Source organism: Nicotiana sylvestris, chromosome 8, assembly GCF_000393655.2.
Source record: "Nicotiana sylvestris chromosome 8, ASM39365v2, whole genome shotgun sequence".
Lineage (NCBI taxonomy): Eukaryota > Viridiplantae > Streptophyta > Magnoliopsida > Solanales > Solanaceae > Nicotiana > Nicotiana sylvestris.
Window position 1 is genome coordinate 32555957 of NC_091064.1, and position 27211 is coordinate 32583167.

The 27211-nt window shown below is 36.7% G+C and overlaps 2 protein-coding genes across 3 annotated transcripts; one reads left to right on the forward strand and one right to left on the reverse strand.

Annotated features, from left to right (window-relative positions):
* The first annotated feature begins 12168 nt into the window (after positions 1-12168).
* LOC104223021 (heavy metal-associated isoprenylated plant protein 39-like) lies at positions 12169-22883 on the forward strand. 2 transcript variants are annotated; one of them, XM_070153085.1, is made up of 4 exons: positions 12169-12427; positions 12806-12884; positions 14130-14686; positions 22597-22883. In XM_070153085.1, the coding sequence occupies exons 1-3, from the start codon at positions 12422-12424 to the stop codon at positions 14645-14647; spliced, it is 603 nt and encodes a 200-aa protein (XP_070009186.1). In that variant the 5' UTR covers positions 12169-12421; the 3' UTR covers positions 14648-14686; positions 22597-22883. The 2 variants fall into 2 exon arrangements, with proteins under 2 accessions (XP_070009186.1, XP_009772677.1); XM_009774375.2 differs by lacking the exon at positions 22597-22883 and having other exon boundaries at positions 14130-14777.
* Positions 19081-19812, reverse strand: LOC138874887 (uncharacterized). The gene is made up of 2 exons (XM_070153676.1): positions 19626-19812; positions 19081-19529 (listed from the first exon to the last, which is right to left on the reverse strand). The coding sequence occupies exons 1-2, from the start codon at positions 19810-19812 to the stop codon at positions 19081-19083; spliced, it is 636 nt and encodes a 211-aa protein (XP_070009777.1).
* Positions 22884-27211: the final 4328 nt, after the last annotated feature.

Genomic DNA, 27211 nt, shown 5'->3' on the forward strand with positions numbered 1-27211 from the left:
TGATTTTTAAATTTCTATAAAATAAATAATTACTGATTAATTCTAAAAAGGGTAAAAACAAATCCTAAATTCCAGGCATGATATTTTTGATATTTTTCATAATTTAAATAAAAATTAAACATACACAGAAATGCAAATAAAACTTCCTAAAAAATGGCAAAAAATTAACAGAAAATCTATTTCCTTGGGATTTTATAGGAGTATTTCGTATAGGTCAAAAATCACATGCCCGCATTGTGTATCAGCATGTGGTGAGTATTACTAGGAGAATAGAGGGCATGCTTGCTTGGGATTTGGAGGAGAGAGAAAGGCTAAGAGGTCTCGAGAGTCGGGCCATTATTCTGGTGTTCGTGCCCTAGCTACAGTTCGTTATGGCAGGGGTTATGTGAACCGCCCCGTTCATTCAGCTCTTCCAGCAGCCAGTGGTATTCCAACTCCTCCTAGACATCAGGAGCCTTATTATGCACCTCCAATATCTAGTGTGCCTCCTGCACGGGGTGCTTTCAATGGTCAGTCTAGCAGACTTGGTCCGAGTCAGCCACAACCGACATGTCCTCCCAGAGCTTGTTTTGAGTGTGGCGGCACTCGCCATACGGTGAGGGATTGCCCCAATCTTAGGAGGGTGAACCTCCAAAGACTTCTCAGCCACAGCGTGTTCCACAGGGTTCTTAGGCTATGATTACCGCACCAACTGCCACTCCACCTGCTCTGTCAGTTAGAGGTGGAGATCGGGGAGGTTGAGGTTGCCCTAGAGTGGGAGGACAGTCCAGATACTATGCTCTTCCTCCTCGTATAGAGGCCGTTGCTTCTGATTCTGTCATCACAGGTATTGTTCGAGTCTGTCATAAAGATGCATCAGTTCTATTCTATCCAAGCTCCACTTATTCCGATGTGTCCTCTTATTTTGCCCCACATTTAGGCGTATCTCAGGATTCTTTGAGTTTCCCTGTTTATATGTATACTCCCATGGGAGATTCTTTTGTTGTGAACCGCGTTTATCGGTCATGTTTGATTATTCTTAGAGGTTTTGAGACCAGGGCCTATTTATTATTGCTCAGCATGGTAGATTTTGATGTTATCTTGGGTATGGACTGGTTGTCGCCCCATTATGCTATTCTTGATTGTCATGCCAAGACCGTGACGTTGGCTATGCCAGGTTTACCGCAATTAGAGTGGAGGGGTACCTTAGATTATACTCCTAGAAGAGTCATTTCATTTCTTAAAGCTCAGCAGATGGTTAAGAAGGGGTGTAACGCGTATCTAGCTTATGTGACAGATGTTAGTATTGATAACCTTATAGTTGACACAGTTCTAGTAGTGAGGGATTTCCTTGATGTGTATCCAGCTGATCTTCTGGCATGCCGCCCCACAGATATATTGACTTTTGCATTGATTTGTTGCCAGGCACTCAGCCCATCTCTATTCCTCCTTACCCTATGGCTTCTCCTGAGTTGAAGGAGTTGAAGGAACAATTATAAGAATTGCTTGATAAGGGCTTCATTCGGCCCAGTGTGTCACCTTGGGGTGCTCCTCTCTTGTTTGTGAAGAAAATGGATGGTTCTATATGTATGTGCATCGATTATCGCCAATTGAACAAGGTTACAGTGAAGAACCAGTATCCTTTGCCTCGTATTGATGACCTATTTGATCTGTTATAGGGTGCTCGAGTGTTTTCCAAGATTGATTTGCGTTTAGGTTATCATCAGTTGAAGATTTGGGAGCTAGATATCTCGAAGACTACTTTTAGGACTCGGTATGGTCATTACGAGTTCCTTGTCATGTCATTTGGTCTGACCAACGTCCCAGCAATATTTATCCATTTGATACATAGTGTATTTCGGCCTTATGTTGATAAATTCGTCATTGTCTTTATTGACGACATTCTAATGTACTCCCAGAGTCGGGAAGATCATGAGCAGCACCGGAGGATAGTACTTCAGACCTTGAAATAAAAGAAATTATATGCCAAGTTCTCAAAATGTGAGTTCTGGTTAGATTTTGTGGCATTCTTGGGTCATGTGGTATCGAGTGAAGGGATCAAGGTGGATCCGAAGAAAGTGGAAGCAGTGTAGAGTTGGCCCAGACCATCCTTGGCTACAGAGATCCAGAGTTTTACTAGTTTGGCAGGCTATTACAGTCGATTTTGTTGAGGGATTCTCATCTATTGCATCACCCATGACCAGGCTGACCTAGAAGGGTGCTCCGTTTAGGTGGACGGAAGATTGTGAGGAGAGCTTTCAGGAGCTCAAGACAGCTTTGACTACAGCCTTAGTATTGGTAATGCCGTCAGGTTTGGGGTCTTATATAATGTATTATGATGCATCGCAAGTTGGCCTCGACGCGGTGTTGATGCAGAACCGTAGGGTGATTGCCTACGCGTCCAGACAATTGAAGGTGCATGAAAAGAACTACCCTGTCCATGACCTTGAGTTAGACCGGTGATGTGGCATTTATGGTCGGGGGGAAGGTCTTGCTCCGGGTGTCGCCTATGAAAGGCATTATGAGGTTCGAAACGAAGGGCAAGCTGAGCTCAAGGTTTATTGGTCCTTTTGAGGTGTTGTGGTGCGTTGGGGAGTTTGCTTATGAGCTTGTCTTGCCTCCCAGTCTAGCAGGAGTTCATTTGGTATTCCATATTTCTATGCTCCGGAAATATCACGGTGATCCGTCTCACGTGTTGGATTTCAGTTCAGTCCAGTTGGACAAGGATCTATCTTATATTGAGGAGCTAGTGGATATTTTGGACAGGCAGGTTCGAAAGCTGTAGACATGTAATTTCTGACCCTCCCAAAATTTTATACCATTTTAGTTCTTAGATGTTTCTTTTAGTTATAATATTGTTACTTTGCCTATTTTTGATACTTTTGCTTTATTTTTTCTTGAAAAACAAAAACTACAAAAAAGATTTTATTTATTTTAGCTAAGTGATTCTCTGTCTAGTTGTTTTTAGTTTATCTTACTTTTAATAAAATTAAAAATTACAAAAATAGTCACATGTGTTTTCTTAATTATGATTTCATGGAAATTTAGCATTTTTAGTTTCCCATTTCATCATTCTTGATTGTTTCTTTCCCAAAAAAAAAAATAGAAAAAGAATATCATCTCATTTGTTTTATCCAATCTTAGAAAGTCTGGCTTAGTAAAATAATTTTCAATAGTTGTAGTTAGTTGTAGTATTTGAATTTATTTAGCTAAAATATCTTTGTATTTTTTATTGAACAATTGAAAAACAAGACAAAAATCCTTATCTCTTTCATGTGGCAAGCTTATTTCCACTTCTTTTTCAACCTCATCAGTTTATTTTACATTACACATTCAGATAACCTTTGCCCACAAATTATTCATTGTGCACTTGTTTTCCCTTACTTTCCCACAATCACGTTCCACACACTTTGCACTTATTTTCTTTTATTTTGATTTTGATTTTTTTTTTATCCACATGCACTCTTTTGTTTTAACCTCACTCCATTCACACCCACATTTTGGCATAAAGAATATTTCTTTTTAGGAACTGTTTTGACAGAGGGCCCCACACGCTACTCATTTCTTATTCCCCAAGCACACTCATTCAATATAAAGAATACACATAAGAGAAAAGGGAGGGGGAATCTGGAAAAAGGAAAAAACGTGAAAGAGGAAACACAAAAAAAAAAAACAGGGGGGGAAACGGAAAGGCGAATAAGAAAAATAGATATAGGGATGGAGGACCTGGAGAAAACGAGAGTGGAAAAAACGAGCTCACTCCTCTTCTTCCTCATTAGTTCATCATCATCTTCACACCACAAAGCCAATCTGAAACTTCCTTCTTACTATATGAAATTCCAGCCATGAAATCCCAACTTAAAACCATCCAAAACACCACCATTTATAGCTGAAAAATGCAGCAAAACAGGTACAAAAACATAGCAAAATAACTGAGAACAAAAAATTTCCAAAAAACAACCGCAACAACACCAAAGATAGCAGCGAATCAGCTGAAAACAACCTATAAAACGAGCCCCAAAATACCTCAAAATGAGCCACCAACCTAGCCTTAAATCTATATAAACTCCAGCCCCAAAACTCAGCTAAAACCAGCTGTAAAACAACCCCCAAAACCCCCCAATTCCAGCTACAGCTGAAAAACCACTCCAAAACATCACACGAATAGCCCCTGTTTCCGCCACTTAAACCCAGAAAAACCAGCTCGAAAATACCTCCAACATTCCAAACGAAAACTCCATGGAAACATTTTAAGAATCAGCCCAAACATGCCTCAAAACAGCCCTTCTTTTGACATAAAAACAGCAACATTAAAGGGTAACGAGAGGTTGAGTTGAGGATGAGTTCGTCGAGCTTCAGTCGTCGGTTCCAATTGGAGTCACCGGCGAAGTTCTCCATGCCTGGTCCGGCTTGTTCGAGTTCTCTCGTCGAGCTTACATCGTTGTATTCATATTCATTTATATAAAAGGTCCGTCATTTTGTTCTAATTCACACTTTGTCATTAATCCTTGGTTGCTTTACTTTATTTATTATTTGAGTTAATGTATAATTTATCCTCAAACTCTTTGTATTTTATCCCTTTTTCCTTCACTGTTACTACCTTGCCATGCTTTACTAGAGATAGATAATTGTATTATTGTATATTTTGACAATATTTAGCTATGGCCATAAAATAAGTAAAGGGCTAAATGTGGCAAAATTGGTCATGTGTAAATAGTAGGTGCGAAAAATAAAATGGTCTAGATCTGGAGCTTAACAAAAGGCTTTCAACATTTTTTGGACCAAGAACGACACTGCATAGGCCCACTTATTTCACTTCAGTTTTGGCTCATTCTCAGTAACTTTATAGGTGAGCCTATTGCTTACAAATCGATGAATCATCCGAACTCTTCTAGCTTTGGAAGATGATAAAACTCATTAATCTCGAACTCTAGAAAATTAAGAAATTCAAGAACATCGTAGCTTGATCTAGGCGCAATTAGTAACTCATCGTGACTATGAGTATGGTTCCCGTAGCATGGTTACGATACGTTAATCCCATTCGGGTATGCATTTCATGTGACCCGACCACAACTTCTAATAATAATAATATAATAAACATGTTGTAAATCGGGGGTGCATTTCATGTGGCGCGGTTTGCAATGTGTACCAAAACGACAAGTGTACGATATCGTGACTTGTTCTAAATTAGCTATGGCCATAAAATAAGTAAAGGGCTAAATGTGGCAAAATTGGTCATGTGTAAATAGTAGGTGCCAAAAATAAAATGGTCTAGATCTGGAGCTTAACAAAAGGCTTTCAACATTTTTTGGACCAAGAACGACACTGCATAGGCCCACTTATTTCACTTCAGTTTTGGCTCATTCTCAGTAACTTTATAGGTGAGCCTATTGCTTACAAATCGATGAATCATCCGAACTCTTCTAGCTTTGGAAGATGATAAAACTCATTAATCTCGAACTCTAGAAAATTAAGAAATTCAAGAACATCGTAGCTTGATCTAGGCGCAATTAGTAACTCATCGTGACTATGAGTATGGTTCCCGTAGCATGGTTACGATACGTTAATCCCATTCGGGTATGCATTTCATGTGACCCGACCACAACTTCTAATAATAATAATATAATAAACATGTTGTAAATCGGGGGTGCATTTCATGTGGCGCGGTTTGCAATGTGTACCAAAACGACAAGTGTACGATATCGTGACTTGTTCTAAATTAGCTATGGCCATAAAATAAGTAAAGGGCTAAATGTGGCAAAATTGGTCATGTGTAAATAGTAGGTGCCAAAAATAAAATGGTCTAGATCTGGAGCTTAACAAAAGGCTTTCAACATTTTTTGGACCAAGAACGACACTGCATAGGCCCACTTATTTCACTTCAGTTTTGGCTCATTCTCAGTAACTTTATAGGTGAGCCTATTGCTTACAAATTGATGAATCATCCGAACTCTTCTAGCTTTGGAAGATGATAAAACTCATTAATCTCGAACTCTAGAAAATTAAGAAATTCAAGAACATCGTAGCTTGCTCTAGGCGCAATTAGTAACTCATCGTGACTATGAGTATGGTTCCCGTAGCATGGTTACGATACGTTAATCCCATTCGGGTATGCATTTCATGTGACCCGACCACAACTTCTAATAATAATAATATAATAAACATGTTGTAAATCGGGGGTGCATTTCATGTGGCGCGGTTTGCAATGTGTACCAAAACGACAAGTGTACGATATCGTGACTTGTTCTAAAAATAATTCCATAAATAAATAAAAGCGGTTATAAAGTTAAATGTACACAATAGGTTTAAAACCAGTAGTAAATTAGATAATAGGCCAATTATTAATAGTATAAGCGACCGTGCTAGAACCACGAAACCCGGGAATACTTAGCACCTTCTCCCGGGTTAACAGAATTCCTTATTTAGAATTTCTAGTTCGCAGACTTTTAAATAAAGTCAAAAATTTCCTCGATTTGGGATTTTAAATAAACCAGTGACTTGGGACACCATAATAAATATTCCAAGTGGCGACTCTGAAAAATAACTAAAATAATCCTATTTCGAATAATGTCACTTTAATTGGAAAAACTCCCTTATATCCCTTTCGGGGTAGAAAAGAAGAAAAGAATTGTCAAAGGTACATGCCCTCAAAATAGAAGCTGGGGCAACTTATTTTGAAAATAAAAAGAAACAAAAAAGATAGAAAAAAAAAGAGAAAAAAAAAACAGAAAGAAAGATGAAAAATAATTTAGGTCAGATGTTTGAACTATGTTTGACCTGGTTCCTTAAAAAAAAGGATACATAGGCAGCCTCACGGTTCGGTCCAACCAAATAAGAATTCAAAAAAAAATCCCCAATAGCTAAAACTGAGGCAAGGATTTTATATCACTTTTGAAAGAGTCGATTCCAAGTGTTGTATGTTTACAACCCCCTTTACTTTGAGTCTATTTTGAGACTTCACGACGTCCTTTCTTTCCAAACCTATCCAAAATCCTTCAAAATAAAGACCTGCCGATATGCCTTCAAGAATGCGAAGAGAGGCATGCAATGAGCAACGGTTGTCAAACGACACAGAACACTATCAGTTGCTCACACAAGGAAGCAAAGCAACAGAAAAAAAGAGAGAAAAAAAGAAAATGAGAGAGTCTTGCTAGTGAAAACTTTCACGGGCACTGTAAGGCGACGGTAAGTAGAGAAAATAAATGAGAGAGACTTGTTGGTTAAAACCCCTCGGGGTACCACTAGTCAAAAATGAGTCGTGAAACTGATATAAAGGATTGGCACGAACAAGCCCGACTTCAAAGATCATAAGAATGGTAAAAGGGAAAATTTGATTAGTTTGATAGATTAGGTCGTTGAGTCCAAAATGCATGTCATGATCATTAAGGCTACTTGTTGAAAAAAAAAACACTTCCTTTTGTTCATCCGACAGGGGCATTTCTTGTTAATACCTGTTTCTTGGCATCATTATGTATTTCACTCTGAGTCAGTTCTTCTCAAAACAAGCAAGAAAAGATTTCAAAATCAGCTACCAGATTTTCAGTTGCACAAAGTGAATTTGGTCGGCACACTCGATTGTTACTGTCAACGTGCCTTGAGGATTCATGCAAAGGCTTCCCCAAAAGACTCTTGTCAGCCTATCTAGCGCAAGCAAAGATAACTGGTGATTCTCTCTTACAAACAAATTGCTCAAAAAATAGGAAGTCATTCAAGATATCAGAAAAGGTCACCTAAACAAAGATCTCCAGTTGGGATAAGGCTGATTGAGCCACACATACAATGGTACAGGGTGTGAAACAATTAGGGTTGATGCAGAGCAAGAGTCTCTTGAAACCGGCTCAAGCTGATTGAGCAGAAATCAAGTTGTCCCAGACTCAAGGTCACAAACTGACCACCATTTTTAAAATTGACAAATTTTTCTTTGTGTGAAATAGGAACAAAGCAGTGCAAGAAAAATGGTTAAAAAAAGAGAGAAAAAAACAAAAAAAAAATGAGAAGAAAAGAAAATAAGAGAAGAACTGACAAAGGGAAGTTTTTCAAATCTTTTACTTGTCTTGCTATTGTGTATACCAAAGTAACTAATAGAGTGCAGGGATGGAACAATAAACTTGTATCTGCTGGAGGAAGAGCTATTTTGGTCAAATCAATATTGTATTCTCTCTCTATGCACATCATGGCTGCAGTAGACCCTCCTAAGTCCACACTCAATCACATTGAAAAGGTGATCAGTAACTTTTTTTGGGGAGAGTTTGAAGGCAAACTAAAGAACCATTGGTTTTCATGGAAGTCATTATGCGACTCAAAAAAAGAAGGTGGTGCTGTCTTTAGATCTATACATGATATTTGTCTCACTTTTGCTACTAAAAATTGGTGGGGATTGAAAACACAACAATCTTTGTGGAGAGAGTGTATTGAGGTAAAGTACTGCAAAAGGATACATCATGTGGCTAAAAGGTGGAGGCACCTGCAGTCTCACATATGGAGATTAAACATGTGGTGGAACCCCTTATCCTTTGGAAGCCCAATGCAACAGAATGCTCTTTTTGGTCGGATGATTGGTCTGGACTGGGACCGCTAGCTAAATTTGTGGCTCAAGGACCCAAGCCAGGCAAAATATAGTTAAAACGGGTCTATGATGGTGAGACATGGAACTTTCAGAAGGTTCAACAAGTTCTACCAAATAACATTTTGGAGCAGATCAAGAAAGTCATAATTGGTGAAAATAACAAACTAGATAGGCTTATTTGGAAACCATCCAATGATGGTAAATTCTCTTGTAAAACTACTTTTCATACGTTGAGATAAACTAGAATCTCTTCCATGTCCTCATAAAGAATATGGCATAAAAACTTCCCCTTTAAGTTATCCATCTTCATGATGAGGCTTTTGAGAGGGAGATTACCAATTGATGAAGTGATAAGAATGTTCGGCATTCAAGGACCTTCTAAATGCTATTGTTGTAAAGATACACAAGAAGATTATATTGCTCGCATCTTTTTCTCAATATGAAAAGCTCAATATGTATAGAAACATTTCAGTCAGAGCGTAGGTATTACAATCTAAAGCAACTTAAAACAGACATGGATGAAATATTGGTTCATTAAGCCTTTGAATGAGGCGCACAGTTTTGTTCTTCAATGTGTTCCTTCAATTATCTGTTGGGAGTTGTGGAAACAAAGGTGTGCAACTAAATATGAAGGTTCATATGCTTCTGTACAAAGCTTTCTATATCGAGTGCAATCACTGATAATCATGCTTCTTAAAGTTCACTACAAGAGAATCAAATGGCAAGATGACTGGGCTGGAATTTGCAGGTTCCTGGAAGGTTTTAAACCTCCAATGAAAGCTCTCAAGGTGATGTGGTCACTTCCTCCTTCAGGTAGACTGAAGCTTAACACGGATGAGAGTAGTAATGTTATGAAAAGAATGGTCTGTATTTGGGGTATTGTTAGGGATAGCAGTGGAAAGCTTATCATGGCACATGTCAAGGCTCTTCACTTCTGCACTAACAATACGGCTGAAACACAAGCTGCACTTTTTGGAATTGAGTGGATTGCCTTCAATAGGATTCACAATGTAATTCTAGAAATGGACTCTTTATTGATTGTTAATATGCTTAATGGATCTTCTTCACCTTTTTGGGAGATTCATGATGATATTTTAAAGGTGAAAAAAATTATTCAGAGTCATCGAATTAAAGTCCAACATTGTTATAGAGAAGAAAATTCAGTGGCAAACACACTATCAAAATATGGTGCTACATTGGATATTCTACCTATTGCTACCATCTTCCTCAATGTTCAAGATCTACCTAGGGATACTGTTGGGGTATATCAAATGGATAGGATGCAAATGCCTTCATTTATATTCAGGAGATCAAAAATGAAGAACCTGCGGCTAGATGGAGTAGAATGATAATTGTATATATATTGTGTTTTTATATTTTTGTCATAGCATCACGTGTACATGGAAGACTCACTTCCTACCATCATAGTAGTACTAACATAGCTGCCCATTTTTGGTGTTAACTTATATTGGATTGGGTATGTCCAGTCCTTTATAATTCACAGAGGAATATAGGCACTTGGTTCCTTTTGTTGTATGTTTTTCATTTTGGTTATTAATCTACAGGTAGAGGTCTGCCTAACCCCCACCAAAATGGTGGTTTTTAAAAAATATATATATTTCCGACATTCATGGGATTTAATTCCAATTTTAGTTGGTCAATTAATTAATGAGAACAAGCAACATAAGAGAATCCGTAAAGAACTTTCTAGTTCTTTAATATTTATCCATGTGAATTCTCTTTTATTTTTGCACATTATACTTGGCTAAACTCATTATGCCAACTGAATAAATTATCAATATTGATAAACTTCAGGTTTACACCATGATGTGTGCAATTATCAATAAACTCCAAGTTTATTATGATATGGATTTTTATATCAATAAACTTCTCCTTTATCGTAGCATTCTATTATTTGTATACTACAAATTGGAGAATAAAGCGAGTAGCTTTCACATATATATTACTCCACTACAAGTTGTAGTAATAGATTAAATCTTTCCTTTATGTATAGTCTCAATATAACCAACTACTTTCGCGAATACTTTAGAAACTAAATAAGTTTCTTTGAGACTTACTACAACATAATGTCTTATTGATAATCAATTTTGTTCCTCCAAAATAGTAATAATTGGCTCTTCCAGAGCTCTCAATTAATTTAGTACTACCACATATTCATCAACATCCATATGGTGAATATCTCTTTTAAAAATATTTATACCATTATGGTCATGTTCAAAATTATATGCAAGATCTGTTTCTTGCATTATTATTGTCTTTTAATAATCACATTGCTAAAATATTTTGGCGTATAATAAGTACATGACCAATGACCATTTATGCCATAATAATAACATTATTTTCTTATTTTCTCTCTAACATCCTTCTAGAAGTGAGTGTGGTATATACTATTAGCACGCCCATACTCTTCCAAGAATGAATATATATTCATAAATCACATATTGCCACATTCACATCATAAATGGACCATAATTATCTATATGTACTTTACAAAATCTCATGTTAAATCGATGACAAATATTATTTTCACATAGTGAAAAATTAATTTGAGAATCCTTATTGTTCTCATTACCACAAAGATGACGATTATAATTTCGTCTATTGCCACATCCCCATCCATTAATACATTTATGGTAATAATTTTGTCTTCTTTCAGACGTATCACATACAGCTATCACATTCTCTTAAGGGAATGAGAATGAATCAAATTCAATTCCACTTCTTGTGCTCACAATCATACATGAATTTGATCATGGCAAGACATAGAAATTTTACCACTTCGAGTGATTCTAATTTCTTACAAACTCTATTAGAGTTATAATCAAATTTTATCTTTATTTGTATTTAAAATAAATTATAGAATGTCACGGATTTAAAAGAGAAAAATAAGGTAAAATGCTTACTTTGAATCCAGAATTTATTCCCGAGGGAAGTTTATGGAATAATTTACCATCGTTATGCTCAATATTATGGATAAGTTGAGCACCATGCACATATCCCAAAACATCTATTCAATTGGTTGGAGTCTCGTGCTGATAACGTATTATAAAACAATAAAAGAAGAAGAAGAGCATAACAGAGAAAAGTAAAAAAGGAAAATTCTTATTGATTTTGTGATGAATTACAATATAAAAACCTCTATTTATAAGAAAAAAGTGACTTAGCCACAAGTAACAAACCCTAAAATCTCTCTAAAATATAGACATTCATATTAAATACAATTTTATTTATAACAAAAAATAATTTTATAACTATACTAATACAATGAATAAAATTGGGGAATAGACATATTGGCCTTAATCATCGCCCACGTCGAAAAGCAGAACTTCTTTTTACCCTTTGCTACTGCTGGTTTTAAGATCTTCCTGCTGTCACCTTTCTTCAGTGTACTACGAATCCTATAACCTCATATCCTGCTATTAATTATCAGAAATTTTTTCATTCGCACAAAATATTTGTATTAATTCAATATGTATTTTTATATACATTGTTATTCTAATAATTAATTAATACAAACTATTGCGTTAATTATTTACTTAAATATAGTAAACTATATGATTTGGTATAAATACAACTTGCAGGGTGAGGTTTTACTCCTCTTATTTACCCAACACACAATCTTCCAAGTTGCAACCATTTTCTTTTTCTCTCTCTTATTCTGCACTTTTTGTTTTGATTCGGAAATTGTTGGTATTGTTCTGTTATAATTATCCCTTCAAAACCACTCGTAGTAACCATTTAGCGAAAAACTACAATCAGTGTCTCTTTCTCATTATTACTGACACCTCATTTCTTCTTCTTCTTCCTTTGATTTCTCTTTGTAGCTGTTTCTTCAGATTCCATTCTCTCTTTAAGATGAAGGTTTGATTCTTTATTCCTCTTTGATCATCATTTCTCTTTATACATATAATTTATGTTGCACGGATTCTCTATGTTATCGTACCTACCTGTGTTGGATCTTCCACAAATACACTCTTTTTGGAGGATCAGACTCGCACCCAGAAATATTTTTGAAGAGTCTGAACAATATAGCATATAGCACGGACGTAAATGAATTTTCCTTTCTTCCATTTTCGGAATACAACATCTCAGGGTGTCATCTTTTGCATTGAATACTATATGGATTTTTGGATATTCTTTTTCTTTTGTTTAATTAATATCTTTTATTCTGTAGACTTTTGGGTACTGATTTTCATCTTTACTTTCTAATTTTTTCTTTTTAATCTCTTATTTTTCCAGAAACGTATCCTGATAAAAGTGGATTTAGAAGATGCTAGAGAAAAGCGGAAGGCCTTGAAGACAGTCTCTGCTGTTTCAGGTTTTAAAAATTCTATTTTCTGAATTTTCATTTTTCACTAGTTAAGATTTTGGAATAAAAGATGATACTCCCTGTTTCGTTAATAGTTTGGGAGTTAAAGCAATTTTTTCCGAATATATCTTAAAATACTTTAACTATAAAAAATTGTGTTTTTTCATACTTCTTTAAATTTTAAAATCAAAATTTAAATTTGCATCGAAAATTGGAAGCGTTAAATCTTGTATCCCAAACCCCGCTTTTTCTTTTGACATAATCGAGTAGGTGAAAATTTATCCTCAATATTCCAATCAAATTATTAGATGCAAGGCATGTTTTTCTCATACAAATTTATCATTTAAATATGGTTAAATAATTTTTATTTTTATTTTAACCTTTAACAGCTAAGATTAAATTTTTTGATTTGGTGTAGACATTGATCGCCGGTAATTATTATCTAAAATAATAATAATAATTTTTTTTGATTTAGAGTGCTTTAATTTAGCTATAAGTTGAAAAAAATTAGTTCACGTATTGGGTTGCTACTAAAAGGTTAGGTGAATGGTGAAGATCCTATTTCTAGTTTGGTAAGTAGATAATGCGCGATGTTTTTTTTACTGTTACTGGCAATTGATTTTTAGTTTGTACTGATTAGGAAGAAGAAAAAAGAGCAGTAAAATTGAATAAATTTAGTAGTTGATAATACTGTGTTAGGTGAATTGGAGTGGTAGTGACCATAATATGGCAATTAATTGATTTCTAGTTTGTACTGATTAGGAAAAGGAAAAAGAAACAGTAAACTTTTCTAAGTTGATTCCAGCATGACGCCACGTCAAATGGGTCCACTGTCCTTCTAAGTTGTTCCCCACTAAAACAGTTTAACGTAGTAGTGTCACTTTGCCTAGCTAAATACAGAGCGGTAATGAATTTTTTGAGCAAATAGAGAAATATTTTTGCTTTAATATAGTTTACTAATACTAGTACTTTTTGCTTGGAATGTCTTGGTGCATGAGTTGAGGCGAACTTCATTAATATGACCATGTGCTTTTGCATGGAGCTATAAAAGACGTGCAAAAGGTGTTATAACTATTGCCATCCTAGGTTGTGGTATAGTGTTAATATCCTTTATCATTAATAAAAAAATTTGAATTTGAGTTTTGAGAATAAAATCATCATTTATAGAGTTTTGTTCAAAACTATGAGTATCCTTAGTCTTCCTTCCTTCTTCCATGAGCTTAACCAAATGAATTTGATGTTGAGCTCTTGTAGGAATTGATGAGATTTCGATGGATATGAAAGGTAAGATATTAACCATCATTGGGACAGTTGATCCAGTAAGTGTAGTGAGCAAATTGCGCAAGTTTTGGTGGGCAGAGATACTTATAGTAGGACCAATCAAAGAACCAAAAAAAAAAGAAGAAACTAAAAAAGAAGAAACTAAAAAGGAAGAAATGAAGAAAGAGGATGAGCCACCTAAAGAGGAACCAAAGAAAGAAGAGCCACCCAAAGAAGAACCTAAGAAAGAGGAACCAGCTAAAGAGGAAGCAAAGAAAAAAGAACCACCCAAGGAGGAAGCAAAAAAAGAAGAGCCTAAAAAAGAAGGAGAAAAGAAAGAACCCAAAAAAGAAGAAGAGAAGAAACCACAGCCACATCCACAAAGGATATTTTTGCCACAACCACAACCTTATCTACAAGCTGCTTATAGGCCATATTATCCTCCCATGCACACATCTTACCAAGTTCACCATAGCATGGAAGAGAATCCTAATGCATGTAATATCTGTTAACCTTGTTGAAGAGAAAAAAGAAAGAAGTCATATGTATAGGTCAGTCTCCTTTATGTTGTTTTAGTTATCTTATTATCAAGAATGAACTCAAGACTAATATTTGAAGAATAGAGAAGCTAGCTTTTGTGAATATATAGACAATGAGGCCTTCCTCATCTATTCTAATATTAGATTGTGTAGAAAGCATTGCTACCACTATATATAGCGTCAGGGATAGCTCTTTTCCAAAGTGCGGAGGGTATTGAGAATGTAGAGAAGAAAGGAAAGATCCCTCGAAAAAGCCTCAAGCAAGCTGCATATTTTTCTTCTCCTCGAACCGCTCAAGTATGATGCATTAGTGGAGTAAGGGGAGGGGTGGAGGGGGGAGATCCGTTATAGAAAATGTGTGGAATTAGGATCAATTCATGAACCCTAATTTCTGGAAGAGAATTGATGAAGAACTTAGAGAGAGAAAATATCAGAAGAAGAAGAAGAAAAAGAAGAGAGAATACTTCATTTCTGTTAAATGTCGGTTTGTACAATATATGCAAATATATAGAAAAATGCTAAATAGCTATTATCCACTAACTATTTAACTAACTCACTTAACTAACTTCAATAATCTAGAACCTTCTAAAATATTAGTACATCAATATACACTTGCTATGTTACTCCTTCTCAAGCTAGGTGGTGCAAAAATGTTTAGCACTCCTAGCTTGCCTACAAGATGCTCATGTTGTGGCCTTGCTAACCCTTTTGTTAAGATGTCTGCTTCTTGATCTCGAGTGCCCACATGCTTTGTCTTGATTAGTCCTTCCTGAATCTTCTGCATGATGAAATGGCAATCTATTTCTATATGCTTTGTCCTTTCGTGAAATACAGGGTTGGCTGCAATCTGCAATGCGGCCTTACTATCACTGTATATCTCAATTTGTAGTTCCACATTGGTCCCAAGTTCCTTCAAAAGTGTTGCCAACCAAACTACCTCTGAGATAGCAGTAGTCATGCTTCTGTATTCAGCTTCAGCAGAACTCTTAGAAACTGTATTCTGCTTCTTCGATTTCCAAGAGAGTAGTGATTCTCCATACTTCACTATAAAACCTGATATTGATTTCCTTATGTTGGGACAAGATGCCCAATCTGCATCATAGTATACACTCAATGTGTTGCTGCTCAACAGAATACCCATGTCTGGTTCTCTTTTAATATACCTGACCACTCTCAAGGTTGCTTCCCAATGAGACTTCTTAGGACTCTGTAGAAATTGGCTAAGTATCTGCACTGAAAACGCTATATCAGGTCTGGTGAATGTCAAGTATAGCAGCTTGCCAATAAGCCTTTGGTATTGCCCTATGTCATTCATTAGTATATCATCTTCGACCCCTGTTAATTTGTCAAGTTCTGGTACTGCCAGCTTTATATTTGCCTCCAAAAGAGTCCATGCTAGTTTAGCACCTGTTAGCCCCAAGTCAGATATTATTTCCAAGGCATATTAACTCTGATTGATTAATATGCCTTTCTTTAACTTACTGAATTCTATTCCAAGAAAATATTTCAGCTCTCCTAAATCTTTGATTTTGAAGGGCTGATGCAATGAATTTTTGGTGGCTTCAATTAGCTGTAGATTACTTCCTGTCACTAGCATGTCATCCACATAGACTAGGATCACTACAATATCTGAGCCCTATCGACTAATGAATAATGAGTGATTCAAATTGCTTTGATGAAAACCAGAAGATAGAAGGGCTTCTGTCAGTTTCAAATTCCATTGCCTCCTAGCTTGTTTAAGTCCATAGAGGGATTTTACAAGTCTGCATACCATACCAGACTCCCCCTGACTTGTAAAACCTTGTGGCAACTCCATATAGAATTCATAATGAAGGTCCTCTTGCAAGAAAGCATTGTATACATCTAATTGGTGAATGAACCAATTATGCACAGCAATAAGTGAAAGAACAGTCCTGATAGTGGCTATTTTAACTACTGATGAGAAGGTCTCATTATAGTCCAAACCTTCTTTCTGATTATAGTCTTTAGCTACTAACCTGGTTTTAAATCTCTCCATTTCACCATTGGCCTTGAGCTTTACCTTGTATACTCATTTGCATCATATATCCCTCTTTCCTACTTGTAACTTGACTAATTCCCAAGTGTTATTCTCTTGTAATGCTTGAATTTCTGCCTACATTGCATCTACCCACCTTTGATCTTGAGAAGCATGCTGAAAGTTCTTAGGCTCTGTGGTTGCCGAAAAAGCTCCAAGATACAACTAATGAGATGAAGATAATCTGCCATATGTGACAGATTCTTCAATAGGATATAGTTTTGAGCTAGCTGAGGATCTAATTCTGTTGGTGACATAATCAATCAACCATACAAGTTCCTTGGATTCTCTTTGAGATCTTCTTAAAGGCGCATTGGTGTCAGCATAACTTGGAAGTGGAGGTGAAGCCACATTGGTGTCAGCCAAGCTTGGCAGTGGAGTCTCTTCTATGGGGGCTTCTAATCAGGTGGCTCAATCTCAGGTGCATCTTCAGGTATGGGAACATTCTAGAAGTCATGGACAGATGCAGTATCATCTGTGGTGTTATCAACTATGGTGTTGGTATCTGAGGTCAATGCTGGTGGACATATTGTAGCAGTGATTGTGGGCACATTGACATCATGGTCTGCTGTTGTTGTAGGCATTGGCATACTGTGATCACCCTTGATGAGAAAAGGGATCTACTGTCTGACTTGCCTCTGCTGACTACAATTGAAATAGGAATACATCATCCCTAAAAGTAACATCTCTGTTGGTAAAGAACACATTTTTTGATATATCATACAGAATGTATCCTTTAGTCACATTAGAATAACCCATAAACACTGACTGTATTGCCCGACTTGTAAATTTATCTCCTTTAGGTAAGGTAGCAGCATAAAATAGACATCCTATAGTTTTTAAGTACGTGATAGAAGGTTTCTTGTTAAAGAAGACCTCATAGGGTGATTTCCCTTGAAGGACTATAGATGGCAGTCTGTTTATCACATAAGCAGCAGCTAAAATGCAATGACCCCAAAACTTGAGAGGAATGTATCCCTGAAACTTTATTGCTCTAGCAACCTCAAGCAAATGTCTGTGCTTTCTTTTTGCCATCCCATTCTGTTGGGGTGTGTATACACATGTTCTTTGGTGCACAATTCCCATTGTTTCACATAGTTCATGTATTCCTAAGTTCACAAACTCCCCTCCATTATCTGATCTAATCGTTTTAATCACAACATTAAATTGAGTATCAACCATTCTAACAAAATTTCTTAGAATTATGATGACATCTAACTTTAGTTTTAACAAAAAAATCCATGTCACACGAGAATAGTCATCTACAATAGTGAGGAAATACCTATTTCCATCAAAAGTTGGTGTAGTATAAGGTCCTCATACATCCAAGTGTAACAGTTCAAACACTTTATTTGATCTACTAGTACTCAAAGAAAAAGATGGTCTGTGATGCTTAGCTAGTAGACACACTTCACCTTTATCTACTACATGTCGACAAGTATCTAAATTTTATCCTAGAAGTTGCTTCATAGGTCCTTCTGAAACATGTCCCAGTCTGTTGTAGTAGATAGCTGCCTCTACTTTATTCTCCTGTGTTGTTAATCCCCTTGCATTCTCCCTTCCTTTAGTTCTGCTGCATTATTTGCCTGTGAGACCAGCAAATAAAGTCCATTCCTTTCTTTACCAATACCCTTCACTTTCCCAATGAAGGAGGTCCTGGAACCAACAAAAATCAGGGTAGAATGCAACTAAGCATCTAAGGTCCCTTGTAACTTTGGAAACAGACATGAGATTGTATTGAAAATTTGGTATAAACAGGATATTTTTAACCTCCCTTGTTCCTGTTATTCTGCAGTTACCAATATGTGTAACATCTGCTATTTCTCTATTTGGCAAACTGACCTTCTTAGTGTCTCTAACATCAACTGCTTCAATATCTCTTAATATCCTTTAAATCGCGTACAAATTTAATTAATAATCTCAAATCTTCAACCATATGATTGGTTGCACTTGTATCTATTATCCAATGAGTCTTTGCTACATCAACAAGAAATGAGTAAACAGTATTACCTGTTATGTTAGCCATATTCTCCTTTGCTTGTTCATGATTGATATTGAGGTTCAGCATCTTCATTATTTGTTCATATTGCTCTGTAGTCAGTTGTGGTGCTCTAGCCATTTCTCTTTTGTTACATCCATCAAATTGCCTAATGTTTCCTGCATTCCCAGCACCTGTGTTTGGATTAGTATTTTCAGCACACACATTGTATGCAGTGTTCATGTTCATCTTCCTTTGTCCTTTGAAACCTGCCGGATACCCAATCAGCTTGTAGCACCCTTCCTTTGTGTGTCTCTTCATCTTGCAATAATCACATTGAACATTCCAATTCCTCCATGGCTTTTGATAGTTCTAATATGTATCGTTTTTACCAGCTAGAAGGGCTGCAGGTTCATTTCCATCCCCTGTTATTGTAGTGTTAGCTATTGTCCTCTGGTTCACTCTTTCAACTAGCATTGAGTATGCTTTGGTAATGCTTGGAGTTGGACTAGTCATCAAAATCTGGCTCCTAGCTTGCTCGTATGTTTCATTTAATCTCATTAGGAATTGTAAAACTTTCTGTTGTTGCATGAACTCAATAAAATTTTTAGATCTTGGACAATCACATGGAGGTGGTATCATATTATCAAATTCATCCCATAGATTGCACAATTTAGAGAAATACACTGATACATTGTCAATACCTTGCATAATTGTTGCTATTCCTTTGTGCAGTTCATAGACTCGTGAAGTATTTACTTTGTCAAATCGCTCCCTCAGATCTTCCCAAATAGCCGTAGCATTTTTGGCATAGACTATTCCTGTTATCAATTCATTCGACACTGAACTCATTATCCATAGTAGGACTATTGCGTTACAACGATCCTATTGATGACGTAGTTCATCTTCAAAATCACCCTTTCTCAGAGTCATATCGACCAGTCCTAGCTTGTTCTTTCCAAGCAATTGGATCTCCATCGCTCTACTCCAAGTAGTGTAATTATCTGAACCAGTCAGCTGGATCGATATAATCGGTGCACCTGTCGTATCAGAAGGATAGAGGAAAAGTGGATGATTATGATCCAATTCTGTTCTTGCCGCCATTGTTGAGCTCTCAATTTCTGTGATTTGCTTGTATATAGAGCAGGATCTTCCAAAACCAGTAATTCACACTCGCAATTGCGATGAGTGCTCTGTTACCATGTGGAATTAGGATCAATTCATTAACCCTAATTTCTGGACGAGAATTGATGAAGAACTTAGAGATAAAAAAATTAGAAGAAGAAGAAGAGAGAATACTTCATTTTTGTTAAATGTCAGTTTGTACAGTATATACAAATATATAGAAAAATGCTAAATGAGTAGCTATGTGACGACCCGAAGGGTCATCACCGTAGTTCTTCCTTGTTCCGCACTTTTGAGGCCTTGAAAACCTCGCTTTTAGTTGCCTCGATTGGCGTGCATAGTTCGGGCGCGTATCCGGAAAGTTTTTATGTTAGAATATGTGAATTATGTGAAACATTTGATGAATTTTGGTATTAATATGCATAATGTTGACTTCGGTCAACATTTTGGGTAAACGGACCCGGACCTGTGATTCGACGGTCCCGGAGGGTCCGTAGAAAAATATGGGACTTGGGCGTGTGCCCGGAATCAAATTCTGAGGTCCCAAGCCCGAGAAATGAATTTTTGAAAGAAATTGTTTTTCTGAAATTTGATATGAAAATTTGAAATGAAAAAGGGGTTAGAAAATATAGGTATCGGGCTCGTATTTTGGTTCCGACGCCCGGTACAAGTCTTAAATATGTGTTAAGCACTATCTGTAAAGTTTGGCTAAAAACGGACGTCATATGACGTGTTTCGGACTAAAAATGGAGAATTTGAGTTATGAAAGTTGAAGAAAGAAAATCATGTGTTTGAGGCTTGATCCTATGTATATGATGTTATTTTGGCGATTTGATCGCACGAGTAAGTCCGTAAGATGTCTTTAAGGTTGTGTGCATGTTTGGTTTGGAGTCCCCAGGGCTCGAGTGAGTTTTGAATGGGGCCCAGGAGGTCTTGGACTTAAGAAATGCAGGTTCAGGTGTTGCAGACACCAGCGCGGCCGCGGTCATTTCCTCGCGGTCCGCGCTGGAGCCGCACGGCCGCGATGCCTTTCTGTGCGGTCCGCGTGGCTGAGTCTGAGGGCTAGGGTTTCAGGTCAACCAGCGCGGCCGCGCACCAAAACAGTGCGGTCCGCGCTGGAAGGGTTCAGAGAAGCCCCAATTTTTTCTCCCACTCGGCGCGGCCGCAACACATTTTTGTGCGGTCCGCACCAGGTCCTCAGAAAGGTATACAAGTTCGGAAAATCTCAGTCATTTTTCACTTTTCAAAAACCCAAAACCTAAGAGGCGATTTTCCAAACAACTTTTTTTCTCCAAAACGATTGGTAAGTGATTTCTAACTTAATTTCTTTATTCCTTAACATCTTTTAACATAATTTCAACTTCAAATCAAAGATTTTCATGGGAAAAATTGGGTGTTTTGGGTAGAACCTAGGTTTTCTACAAATTGAGAAGTTGGACCTCAATTTGGGGTCCGATTTAAAAACAAATCATATATTGGGATTCATGGGGGAATGGGTAACCGGGTTTTGGTCCGAACCTCGAGTTTCGACCACGTGGGTCCGGGGGTATTTTTGACCTTTTTGGGAAAAAACCTTGAAAAATCTATTTTCATGCATTGGGGATGATTCATTTAGTAATTATTAATGTGATTAAGTAACTTATGACTAGATTCGAGCGGATTGGTGGTGGAATCAAGAGGTAAAGCTATACTAGAAGCGTGAGTTGAGTTTGGAGCATTCGAGGTAAGTGTTTGTTCTAACTTTGGCTTGAGGGAATAGGATTAGGATGTTATTTGCTACTTGCTAATGTGGAGTACGGTGTATAGGCATGGTGACGGTTATCTATGCACCGGAGTCTAGCATGACCGTGAGTCTTGATTGCTTTTAATTCGAATAATGTGACACAAGCTCCTTGTTTATTTGATAAGTTTCATATAATGTGAACGGTTGAGGAAGAATGATTTAAAAGGAGAATGTGTTGTGAATACTCCCTTGCCGGGATGTGTAGACTGATATATATATTCTCCCTTGTCGGGATATTTTGGGTTGTTAGCTCTACCCTTGCCGGGTTAAAGGTATTGAGTTGTTATTCTCCCCTGAAGGGGTCTACTATATGAAGTCAGATATTACGATCTATATTATGGGATCGTGTGGCACGCCGTCCACTTATATATGATATTATGGGATCGTGTGGCACGCCGTCCACTTATATATGATATTATGGGATCGTGTGGCACGCCGTCCACTTATATATGATATTATGGGATCGTGTGGCACGCCGTCCACTTATATATGATATTATGGGATCGTGTGGCACGCCGTCCACTTATATATGATATTATGGGATCGTGTGGCACGCCGTCCACTTATATATGATATTATGGGATCGTGTGGCACGCCGTCCACTTATATACTATACTATGGGATCGTGTGGCACGCCGTCCACTTATGTTTGATATTATGGTATCGTATGGAACGCCGTCCACTATGTATATATATATATATATATATATATATATATATATCATGGAAACCGGAGTTTCTTCTGTTTATTTCCGATATTTCATTTTTATCTGTTACTCCCCGATAGCATGTCCCCTCCCAGTTTTACTTTGTATTATCTTGTTATTGTTTTCTTGCACTTGTTGTATATATATCTGTACAGGTTAATTGTGGTAGGTACTGTCTAGCCTCGTCACTACTTCGCCGGGGTTAGGCCAGGCACTTACCAGCACATGGGGTCGGTTGTGCTGATGCTACACTCTGTGCATTTTTGTGCACAGATCAGGGAGCAGCTTACGGACCGCAGCAGTAGGACTTCTGGGAGCTATCTTCAGTCCAGGGACTCTCGAGGTAGCCTAGCTGGCGTTCGCAGGCCGAAGTCCCTTTTCCATGTTTTTTTGTTTGTTTATCTTGTATCAGACAAACATGATATATTTTCCCTTCAGACATTGATTGTAGTATTCTGTAGTAGTCCGTGAGCTAGTGACACCAGACTCTGGGTAGCATTTTGGTTCAAACTTCCGCACTTTTGGTTTTCAGTTGCTTTAAATTTAAAGTCTTCCGCTTAGATTTTGTCTCGTTTATTATATTGTTTGGAAGAAAGCAGGAAAAATATTTTATATATTTGGCTTGCTTAGTTCCGATAGTAGGCGTCATCACGACACCCGATGGTGGGAAATCCGGGTCGTGACAAGCTATTATCCACTAACTATCTAACTAACTCACTTAACTAACTTCAATAATCAAGAACCTTCTAGAATATTCCTACATCTCTATACATTTGCTATGTTACTCCATTCTCATTAAAATGCAGCACGATAAAAGGGTTCGCTTCACTGTGTACATAAGATCCTCGAATCAATCACGCGTCTACCATTTGTGGTCCATTATCATTCTCTTCCTTGTCCGAGAAGGGAGATCAAAGAAAGGTAGTGATACACTAGTCATGTAAAAACACTTATATTATCAAGACATAAAATACCTCTCCATAGAATGAGTGACTGTTAAAGTAAGAGAACTTATATGCTACAATACATTAAAACATACTAATAGTAAAACAATTCTTTATAGTATTAATGTGTATTAAGTTAATTTTTTTTTCTTTTTCATACAAGAATTCAGCAAGATCATATGCTAGCACTCTAATTTCAAAGTAATGCGCAAACTGATATTATTATGAAGGACTAAGTAGTTGCTTATTGGTTATGAAGGATATACACAGGTGACAAAGCTAGAATTTAGATAATGGATTCGGTCGAATTCAATAGTTTCGAACCAAATTTTATATATTTATTTTAAGAAATTCATTGAATATGTAGAAATTATTAATTCAAAATTCAATAACTTAAAAAACTAGAATCGTACACCCCTAAGCTTTAAATAGTAGTTCGCTTTGAATAAACACAGCCATAAAAAATATGCAAGAGTTGCTTTGTTCCTGTATGTTTCCCATTTCTATTCACATCAATATCCTGCTTAAACTTATTTGGTGAAAAGTACAAAATAATTAATAAGACAACTTTTGCAGGAGCATTTAGGGTATAACTAATTATATTTACAGCAAGTACAAGGAAAAAAATTATGTTGGTAATGGCGTAATGGCCGATGATGGCCTTGGTTGCACAAAAACAAAAATGTACCGTCACAGAGATGTGGAAATATTAAGTATTTTAATAGAATATTATTATATTTAATATATTTCAAAATTAGTTAACTATAATTAAATACTAATAATTCTAGCTAAACAAAGTGATATGTATTGTCTGTTTAATGTCCGGGTGTATACATTTGGTGCAGAGTAAGTTTTTCCCTTCTATTCATTGTTGATTGACCGGACAAAAGTTGTGCTAGCCATGTTTTTTTTTTTTCCACGTGAAACGCCAGCCATTTGAGTTGTTTTATTGGACTTTAATCGTTTGACATGTAACCGATGATAAACGTATCTCATTATGGTGTTACTTTGTTCCAATTTGGCTATGTTAGCACACTACTAGGCCCACTTTTTATTGTTGGCAGTTTAAGTTAAAATAAAATATATAAATATATACTTGCCATCGCATACAGTAATGCAGCGGTCAGAGTGAGAACTTAATATTCCATCCGTTCCAATTTATGTGAACTTGTTTGATTGGGTACGAAATTTAAGAAAAAATAAAGACTTTTGGAATTTATGGTCCTAAACAAGTAAAAATGAGGTCCAGAGTATTTGTGTGGTTATAAAAGCTTCTCGTTAATGGTAGAATTAAAAGTTTAAGCTAAATTGTTTCCAAATTTAGAAAGGAGTCATTCTTTTTCGAACGAACCAAAAAGTAAATAGGTTCACATAAACTGAAACGGAGGGAGTAATACTATTTCTGAGAATATCTGAAAGCTCATGATATATTTTGGTAATGTAAATATCATATATATATTCTTAGAACTGAAGTTGTCAAAAGGGCGGATACCATCAAAACTTGATTGGATTAACATGAGCTGAATTAACATAAACGAGCAAATTATTAACCCGTTCAAAGGTTACTTGAATTGAGATGTGCATATTAAGATGAACTAGGCAATATGTAACGACCCGACCAGTCGTTTTGAACACTAGCGCATCGTTCGACGGTTTGGGGCCATGAGTTGCTTCATTTAAGGTATTATGACTTGTACGTGTGGTCGGAATTGAATTTCGGGAAGTTCAGAGTTAATTTGGAAAGAAAATTCTCATTTCGGGAGCTTTAAGTTGAAAAATTGACTAAGGTGTGATTTTTGAGTAAATGACCTTGCGTGATTTGAAAGTTCCAACAGGTTCATATGATAATTTTGGACTTAGGCGTATGTTTGGATCGGGTTTTGGATGACCCGAGAGCGTTTCGATGCCTATTGTGAAAAGTTGATACTTTGGAAGAATTTCATGAATTTGGGTTGAAGTGTATTTCAATGTTATCGATGTTTGTTTGGAATGCCGAGCATGTAATAGCTCCGTATGGTGATTCTAGTGTTAGGAGCGCGTCCGGATGTGGATTTGGAGGCCCGTAGGTCATTTTGGGGTTATTTGGCGAAATTTAGAAATTTGAAGGTTTTTGGGAAGTTTGACCGGGAGTGGACTTTTTGATATCCGATTCGAATTCCGATTCCGAAAGTTATAGTAGGTTCGAAATGTCAAATGTGACTTGCGTGAAAAATTTGAGGTCAATCGGACTTGATTTGATAGGTTTCGAGATCGAATGTAGAAGTTGAAATTTTTTAGTTTCATTAGGCTTGATTGGGGTGTAAATCGTGTTTTTAGCGAAGTTTGATGTGATTTGAGGCCTCGACTAAGTTTGTATGTTGTTTTAGGAATTGTTGGTATATTTGGTTGGGCTCCCGGGGGTCTCGGGTGTGTTTTGGATCATTTTGGGCTACTTTGGATACTGATTTTCTAATGTCTGGTGTTGTTCTTCGCGTTCGCGAAGAAGGATTTGACTTCTGGAATTTTGTTCTTCGCGTTCGCAACGAGACTCTCGCGTTCGCGAAGAAGAAAATTTCTGTTGCACAGGTCTGACTTCGGAGGCTCATATCTCACAATCTATAAGGAATTTGGAGATGATTCAAACAAAAGTTGTAGCCCTTTGTGTTAAGTATTCAGAAATGTAAACCATTTAGCATTTGGATTTCTGTACGAAAAGTTATAGCTGGTACACTATAGGCTGTCCAGAAAGATGAAGAAGAAATTTGTATTGCATAGGGCTGACTTTCGCAGCATATATCTCGAAATATACAAGAAATTGGGAGATGACCAAAACATAAAAGTTGTAGATCTTGGTATCTAGTTTTCAGAAAGTTAAACCATTTGTCATTTGACGTTTTGTACAAAAAGTTATGACTATTATACTAGAGGCTATCTGAGAAGAGTTTGGAAATGGCTTTTGAGAATTTTGTTCATCACGAACGCGATGGGAGGCCCGTGGATGCGAAGAAGGGTTGCCTGGGCGGTGTATAAGTTTGCAAAAATGGGTTTGGCTCATTTCATCTCATTTTTTGGATGGGAGCCGATCTAGAAGCGATTTTGGACCTCCATCTTCATCATCTATGTCAAGGTAAGTGATTCCCACATATCACAAGTTAAATACTTGGATTATATATAAATTTTAACATGGAAATTCATGAAAAATAAGTGAAAATTTGGAGTTTTGGTAGGAAACCTAGAATTTGGTATTTTTGAATTTTGACCACGAATTTGGGCATGGAATTATGAATAAATTATATATTTGAGTTCGTGATGTTATGGGTAATGTTTATCTTCAAAAAAATTTAAAATCCGGGCACGTGTGCCCGAGAATTGATTTTATCGACTTTTTCGATCAGAGTTGGAAATTATTGTAAATTGGATTATAATAAGTGCTGGAGTATATATTTATGGATTTGTACATTTATTGACTAGTTTTGGAGCGTTGGACATCGGTTTGAGTTGTTGGAAAGGCTTGGAACTTCGAAGCGAGGTAAGTCTCTTTTCTAACCTTGTAAGAGGGAATTAACCCCATAGGTGAATTTAGTTAATATGTGTTTCTATTCGTGGGGGCTACGTATGCACTAGGTAACGAGAGTCCGCACGTAGCTACTAATTATGCCTATGTACGGGTAGTTTTAGATTTATACCATGCCTTGTTGATACCATTATTTGATTATATTTGTTATTTACCTTGAAAGAATTAAGATCGAGTATGCTTATTAAATACCTTGAAAAGAGTTGAAATTGAGGATTTCGAGACTTGAAAGTTTTCATTTGAATTTTGTATTTTTGAAAACAAATTGAATAATATTATAATAGCTTAAGAAATCTATGCGCAACCGTGTAACAAATATATTCCGCGAGTGGGGTAAGTTTCCACTACTGTCATGGGAGCGGGTCGTTCGTTTCGATAGGTTAATAGATGC

Bases quoted from the DNA above. Each gene is read 5' to 3' on its own strand.
- LOC104223021 (XM_070153085.1), top strand. The intron at 12,885-14,129 runs GTTTTAAAAATT...GAGCTCTTGTAG, and splicing joins GACAGTCTCTGCTGTTTCAG to GAATTGATGAGATTTCGATG.
- LOC138874887 (XM_070153676.1), bottom strand. From the start codon at position 19,812: ATGGCGGCAAGAACAGAATTGGATCATAATCATCCACTTTTCCTCTAT. The intron at 19,530-19,625 runs GTGATTTTGAAG...AATTGATAACAG, and splicing joins CGATATGACTCTGAGAAAGG to GAATAGTCTATGCCAAAAAT.